Source organism: Aulostomus chinensis, chromosome 17 (assembly GCF_037954235.1).
Source record: "Aulostomus chinensis isolate RoL2024-O1b breed Wild chromosome 17, RoL_Achi_v1.0, whole genome shotgun sequence".
NCBI classification, from domain to species: domain Eukaryota; kingdom Metazoa; phylum Chordata; class Actinopteri; order Syngnathiformes; family Aulostomidae; genus Aulostomus; species Aulostomus chinensis.
Genome location: NC_141336.1, coordinates 22563128 through 22571028, shown reverse-complemented (window position 1 = coordinate 22571028; position 7901 = coordinate 22563128). Strand labels below are relative to the sequence as shown.

At 47.1% G+C, this 7901-nt stretch overlaps 1 protein-coding gene across 4 annotated transcripts in view; it reads left to right on the top strand.

Moving 5' to 3' along the window:
• The first annotated feature begins 4487 nt into the window (after positions 1 to 4487).
• Positions 4488 to 7901, top strand: part of LOC147246812 (AT-rich interactive domain-containing protein 1B-like) — a 169818-nt gene continuing 166404 nt past the window's right edge. For 3 of the 4 annotated variants that reach the window (XM_086183316.1, XM_086183314.1, XM_086183313.1), the window contains exon 1: positions 4488 to 6297. In XM_086183316.1, coding sequence (XP_086039442.1) covers positions 4987 to 6297 — 1311 coding nt within the window. In that variant the 5' untranslated portion in view covers positions 4488 to 4986. The remainder of the gene's footprint in view (positions 6298 to 7901) is intronic. The other variant, XM_086183315.1, reaches the window with a different exon arrangement.

The window sequence follows — 7901 nt, the reverse complement described above, 5'->3', positions numbered from 1 at the left end:
GTTGCCCCTCGCCCATGGGTGCAGCTGAAAACAGAGTCCCAGTTGTCAAAAGCATTTAGTTTGGGGGTTCCAACACTGCATCTGAGACAGGTCACAGTAACATTAGCAGTGCTAGCCAAGCCACTGGTGGTGTTGGCGCCATCTGTGGAGGGAGACGGGGCGCACAGCAGGCGTTTGAATGTTTCAGGGGGTGCAGGATTTGAAAAAGTTGGTGACCACTGCTCTAATTCATCAGTCCTCCACACAGACGTGCAGGCTCATTTCTTCTTTTTCTAGATTTTTTTTTCTCATCCTATCTGTTTAAAAAAGGTCAAGTGGCAAGAGAAACATTTATTGATTAATTGCAGCAGAATTTATTTCATTTTACAGCTGGATGTGAGCCCATTTATCTTCCCAGCAGGATAAATAATCACTCGCCATTTTTACAATGTACAAGTTCACCGATAGTCTCGATAATCATATCAGAAAGCTTCTGTTTATCAAGTCATGAATATGCTAAGTCTAACATGAAATAAGCAAAGTGCTCATCTTTTGCTGCTGGTGCCGCTAATTTGGTGTAAAAGTTGACGCATCGCGTCAGCATCTATTTGGCAATGGTAATTTTTCTAAGGGCAGCTCTCCTCCAAAGCTATACAGCATTTGAAGTGTTCACTTACTGCAAGCAGCATGAAGTGTACCTTGCAATGCTAGCGGATTAGCTCACATTGCCTCGCTAACATATGCAATGACTGCCGGCGAGCTCTTCCCCATTAGGTTGGCACATCAAAGGCGGTTGGAGAAGTTCTTCACAGGCAGTTAAAAGTGGGCTCAGTGTGGATCTTGTAAATACCATCTTTGAGTCTGTGCCTCTCGGGGGACACTTCACACACTCCTCCAGTCGGGAGAAGGGAGGGAGGGAAGGGAAGGAGCAGTGACAGGCATCAGAGGGGGAGGAGGGGATGGAGGTGTATGGTTGGTGGTGGTGGTGGTGGTGGTGGTGGTGGGGGGGGGGGTCTGAGAACCCGGTCCCCTGTCACCATCAGGATAAGATCTGTGGATGAAGAAAATCACTCTCCTCTCCCTGTCTGTATCTTACTCATCCTCTTCCTCCTCTTCACACTTCACATGATAGCTGACAGTGAAAGTGGAACATAGCTGTTTTCTGTTTCTTTTGAGTCATGTTTTTCATAACACATAAATAGAGCATGCAGCATCCTGGGAATTCTGTGATTCTCTGTTTTAGTATACAGGCGGACACAATAGCATCCACTCTCCTCAAGTGTTTTTGAAAACATTTTATCCATCATAGCCGTTTGTAGGGCTCTGGCGAGGCTCTCAACTCTACGAGGAACAGAAAGGAATAAGAGTTGTTTTGTTGCACACTTACTGTTCACTCCCAAGCCCATTGTTGCCTGGTTTTCCAGACTGATCAATGCAAATGCTGTTATTTACCCAAGCCTGAAATGAAAAGACTATGGATCAATTTGATGCACTTCCATAGGGTGTACTCACAATAGCTGGCTTTTTGTCCCCCTTCTCAGCCACGCACCTCAGTTCTTAAACCCCCTCTTGAACATCACTCATGCAAATTATACCGCCATGCTTTCTCTCACGTACACAAACCGTGTGCTCACCATGCACGGTCTGTCTTTCTTTGGTGTAACACCGGGGCTGGAGCTGTCTGAGCTGTGTTTGTGTGTCTTTGTGTGCATGTGTGTGTTTTGGGCTGACCCACTTTCTGTGCTTGGCCAGGCTTGTGCTGCTGCTGTCTGCTGTGCTGTTCAGTGCTGTGCTGCTAGGGGGAGATCCCTGCAGACTCCCCCGGAACAGACTCCAGCTCTCCTCCTGACAGACACTCACCGTGGCATGTTATCCCCCCGCGGATTGGAGACCTCTGCCTCTCAGTCTCTGTGTGTGTGTGTGTGTGTTTATGTGTGTGTGTTTCATACACCTTGATGCAGCTGCACAAATTAACGCTCATAAAATGCGTATGTAGTAATAGTGTTCTTACCAACGCGTCCACACTCTCTCACACACACACGCACACACACATATTCAAAGCACATACCTTCCCAGATCTGTATATTTTTAATTCCATCCACCCTTCTCCGGCTCCTCCTCCTCTCTTCCCCATGTTTGTCTGGAGTTATTGTTTCAATCTTGCTGCATCAGGGGGCCCCTGAAGGTTATAAATTAAACATAAATGCAAATGCGCTGAGCCATTGCCCTCCTCCACCTCCCTCTTCTTGCACACACACACACACACCCTCACCATTCAAACAGATCAGTGTGTCTGCGAATTAATAGGAGAACAGTGGGCTTTTTTTAATGAGCGAGGGAAATTAGAGTTGCAAAGCCACAGCACGGCACACCCAGAGCTGCAGCCGAGGCAACGGCTTGAAAAGCCGGGCGCCATCATAGAATATGCTAATGCCCCAGGTCCTCTCACTGTCAGCCTTAGTGTTGCTCTAGATGAGATCAGAGCTGAGGCTTTGATCTAGGACTCTGATGGGAGCCAGAATCGGCATGTGCACAAAGTAGGGAGAGCAGGAAGGGTGTGGATGAGGCTCGTTTTAATCCAAAAAGGTTCACATAACCAACGATGAAGCCTTAGTTTGACACTATTTATGTCTTCATCATTTAAGGACAATTTGTCTTGTCTCTAGTCAAGCAGGAGCCCACACTAGATCTCCTTCTCTCTCACACACACAGAGGATGTGATGTCTTCTGCGAGTGTCCTATAGATAAATGGCCATATGGTCCTGTTGATGCTATAGGACGGGCCTTAGCATATTGAATGATGAATACCATGGAGACTTTGTTGTTGGACCATAACAACATTATTGCTTTTATTCTCTGCCATATGGGCTCATAAAGGCAAACGGCTGGGAAAGGTTTCCAGGGATGTCGCTTGCTTTTATTTGTCTCCAAAGAATGAGCTTCCACTTGGAAAAGTAGGACAATGGCTCTTGTTGTCAGTGTTGGGATATGATTGTGATTTTCTCTTTTATGTTACACCATACTGTCAGGAAATGTGTCATTTAGTGGGGTTTTGCATAAGGTCGTCGTACCCTCTTGATCAGTTCTGTCCTGCTGAGACACAAGGTTTGTCTCAGCTTGTGTTTTTATATTTTTGAAGCTCTGACTTGTACTTACAACTTATGTCCAGCAGGGGTCTTCCCATTGTCACACACACAGCTTCATAGTGACATATCTCACACACTGCTCATAGTATAAGGCAAGGAAATGGTGTCTACTTGGTTTGCAAATGTGTGATCTAAAGCAACAACTTGTTGGTTACCCTTGCTCCTGTAGTCCTGATTATAATCATAACCTGCAGCGCTGGCATCATCACCACCACCACCACCACCACCACCACATTTGTTCCCACCACCATCACCACCAGTCATCATCATTATCATAGACATCCTCAGCACAACTCTCATCCCCAAATCCTTCTCTCCCACCCCCTCCCCCCCTCCCCTCTCCCCTCTACCCCTCTTTCATCCACAGCTCCCTCTGTTGATCAAATGCATCTGATCTCATCAAAGCAGACCCTTTGCTCATTCAAGTCCCAACAGACACCCTGCTTCTTTGCTACGCGCTATTTTACATTCATGTTTGAATACCACTGATGGGATAGCATATCTTGTAGACTTTGGTTTTGTGTGGTCTTACACTGAAGCCTGGGGTTGATTTTTTTTTTCTAACCCCCTCCTTTTTTTCTTTTTTTCTTTTTTAAATGTCATTGTCATTATCAGTTCAGACAAGTTCCTCTCTGACAAATTAAACCAAGGGAAGGAAATTAAAGTATGTAGCCTTTTATTCAAATATGATCTTAATGAAGAATGTCTTTAATATTAATAATATTCATATTACATTCCTATGGTTGGCTTATACTGAGTCTACAGTGACCTAATTGCACTTCAATTACACGGAATAGTCTTGTAGATTATTTTATAGTTTATAGAGTGTGATATTTATATGGCTTCCCTCTTAACACAAGATTGCTATGGCTTTTTTTTTTTTGAGGGGGAACATTACTCCCATTCAGAATGAAAATATATGTTTGAAGCATGAAGGGGATGAACTCCCTGGTACAGATATTACAACATTATAGCTGCTATAAAGTGTGATTACATTCTTCTTCCGAAGGCAACATTATTGCGCACAGCTTGTGGTTGCGTGTCCGACTCCTGTCAGAGCTGCAGAGAACTGGCTTGAGCCGAGGGACAGAGAGTGGGAAGAAGGAAAATCAGATCTGGATAATTGCCTAGGAAAAACTCGCTTTTGACAAACTCAACATCTGCTGGTGACGATTGTGTGCGGAGATGATGAGAAATGTCTGTGCGTAATTTGGAGATGTGCTCAACTGATCTGCTTATTTATTGAATCACAAGGGTGTGCGCCCGAAACTCCAGGGAGTTATTCCTCGGTCATATGACGTGGAATATCTGGCAGCAGTCTTGTTGTATGGGGACAGTAGAGAGTTGCATGTCGTGTTAAATCACTTCAACGTTATTTTTTCTCATTCTATCTTCAAATCGACCCGTGTATTGTTGATAGACGCCGCAAAATCAAACTGCATCGCGCATAATGGATCGGAACTCCACTCCGGATTTTCCAAGTGAGGCGCGCTGGAGCCCTGGAGGTGGATAAGCTGGTAGAGCCCGCTCTCTCTCATCCCATGCTGGGCCACAAGGGCTCCGGGAGACGCTGCTACATATTACCAAGAACCGGGATGGAGGAGAGGCGGAGGGGGGAAGAGGAAAAAAGTTTCTTTTAAACCTGACAGAGAAACTTTCAACATGAAGCCTCACTGACGCACCGTTTTTTCCACCACCACCACCACCACAGCTACACAGACCAGAACAAAGCTTGTTTCTGCCCGTGAAGATATTTTTTTCAGCTTGTGTTTTTTTTCTTCCTTCCTCTCTTGGTTTTATTTCCTGCGCGCAAGGCTGGTCGGGGCTTGCTGTCATTGCGCGCTGAGATGTTGGAGTGACCATGGCTGCGCAAGTGGCATCGGCTCCGACCAGAACTAATAATAAAAATAAGAAATTATCCAGTGGTTTAGGTCCGGAGCTCAATTCGGGGAAATCCGGAGGAGGAGGGAGCGCACAGCGGACAGGACCGATGCTGGGCGCCGGAGATGGGACTCTGAATAATGTAGACCATCACCATCGAAGCGAGCTCAGCATGGTCCATTCAACTTCCACGAGTCACAACGCTCCGGACGGCCACGGTAAGGATGGGAATAACCTCACGTCCGCCTCGGCGTCGACAAATTCAACCACTTCCTCGATGGAAACGGGTCTGATCGCGAACCACAAGCTGAAATGTGTGGGGAGCGGAGATCCGTCTCAGTCTCAACCACCGCAGCAGCAGCAGCAGCAGCAGCAGCAGCAGCAGCAGCAGCAGCCGCCGCCACCGACGCCGCAATTCAGCCAATTTGCGCCACATCAGCAGCGACAGATCCAAAGTAACAACACCACCAATAACAACGGTCAGGGACCGCGCGGGGACAGGGGTATGGATCACCAGCACCACGGTGGCAAAGAGAACCTGTTAGGGGGCCAAGTGGAACAGCAGCAGCAGCAGCAGCAGCAGCACATGCCGGGGAAAGGTGAGGCGGACCTCACCTGTAAACCCGCCGAGAGGATGATGGGTAGCAGGTATGAGCACTCTAACTTAGGGCCAACTAGTAACAACTCCGAGTTTAATAACAACTATTACAGTACAAGGCCCTGTTACGAGCAACATGGCGGACAGCAGCAACAAAGCAGTGGGATGGGGATAACGCACTCCTCGGCACATAACAGCATGGAGAACTCCCACGAAGCAGGGTACCATAACAGCCAGTACAACCAGTACCCTGCGTACCGGGCGGGCTACGGTGGCGGAGCGTACGGGATGATGGGCCCCTCTGGGTGCAGGCAACCTGGGAACATGATGATGAGCAGCAACTCCCTAGCAAGTCACGGCAAGTCTACTTTAGGAGCTGCTTCGAGCGGCTTCCAGAGGTTCACGGGGCAAACTCAGCAACAGCAGCAGCAACAGCAGCAGCAGCATCCCTCAGGGGCCACGCCGACCCTCAACCAGCTGCTGACGTCCCCCAGCCCGATGATGCGGGGTTACGGCGGGGCCTATCAAGACTTCAGCGGACCCACGGCGCAGCAGCAAGTGGGAATGGGTCTGGGGAAAGACGTGGGGCCTCAGTATGGAGCCGCCTCGGCCCACGGCTGGGGGGGACAGCAGAGAAACCACCCGCATTCAATGAGCCCGGGCAGCGGAGGGCAAGGCCTAGGCAGGAGTCAGGTAAGCTCTGGAAACTTCACTCTGGCGCAGAGGTGTGCTTCGATGTGTTACAAGAGTGGTATTTTGTACCTGCGTACATCAGAAAAGAATGTGTGCTAAAGTTTGTAAGACATTTATAGAAACGTGTGTTGCGAGGGTGGTGGTTTCACGCAAACTAAGTTCAGAAGTGAAAAAAAAATCATGAAACATCTGCGCAAATAATGTTTAAATGACAATAAGAAGCTCTCTCCCGACACATTTCAATCAGTCACGTATAAAGTACGTATTTTTTTCTAATAGCATCTGGCTATTTTGTAGTTTTATCCTGGAGACATTGACGTTTATTAGAGATTCACCTCTCCGGCGACGTGGGCTCAGACACGTTGCGAAACGCCCCGTTTAGAGGACGTGTTGTGTTCGAGGTGCTCATCGAGAAAAAGTAAAACCCAAACACATTTTTAAGCAAATGTAATGATTTCGAATCCCCCCCCCCCCCCCCATCTGATTCCTCTGCTATGAGAAATCTCCTGCGAGCATCGACCGTCTCTGTCCTTGCGCTCCTCGGTCGGAATACAGCTGGAGCGCGTCTGTGCGCCTCGTTTAATTCCGTGCAGCTCTGCTCGGGATTTGAATAGTGGAGGTAAAACTGTTTAAAAGCTCTCCGTACTCCTGGCTCACACTTGACATCCTCTCTGCCATTTGATTGGCTCTCCTTGGCCCCGCCGGGCAGGCAACACTCAGGAAAAGAGGAGGATTCTTGTAGGGATCTTTTGGCCACAGTGCTCGAGTGATGCTGCATTCAAGTCTTACGGGAATATTCCACACTTGGAGGCAATCCAAAGCTGTTATTGTTCTACTTGATAAATATTCTAATTTTTCCCCAACATCAGACTGAAAACAGTGTAGTGTTAAAATATATTATTTTTAATAATTTTGTCAGGTCATGTGAAAATGACCATATATATATATATATATATATATATATATATATATATATATATATAATGTGTATATGTATAATTTTTTTTTTACTAATTCAAATTTTTTTTTTGAGAGAGAGAAATTGCCCAAAGCATCACCTGAATGCATCACAAAGCCTACCATATTATGGGCAAACACACAGAGCTGTTTTCCAGAAATAATCTTATTCACATTCAGAGCTTCAGACAACAACCCCTGCAAGCTAGCATCTCCTCATGGAGCAGCTGGGTGTTGAATGCCTTGCTCCAGGGCAGTGGTAACAGAGGTGGGAGGGGAGCAAGTGTTGCTAATTAAATATTCCTCCTTTTGTTTCTGGGGGTGAGCTGTCAAGGATCGCCGGGTGTCCCTGAACCCCCCGATCTTTGGGAAGCTGCAACTCTGTAAACAGAGTTGAGACCTGCAGCCAGGGAAAGTAGAGGCTGCCAGCCCTGAACTCCACCACAAAACATCATGGCTTTTCTCCAGAAGAGCCATTTATTCTGTGGTTGTTTTTGATGCATTAAATTATGCGCGCTACTGGATGGCACATCTGGACAACTGGAGGGCAGGGAGGTTCAACATAGCTTGTACTGTCTGCCTCCTGCTCAACAAAAGCAGTTCATTAGCCTACATTGTCTCAATCAAAGGCAATTTGTGTTGGATGC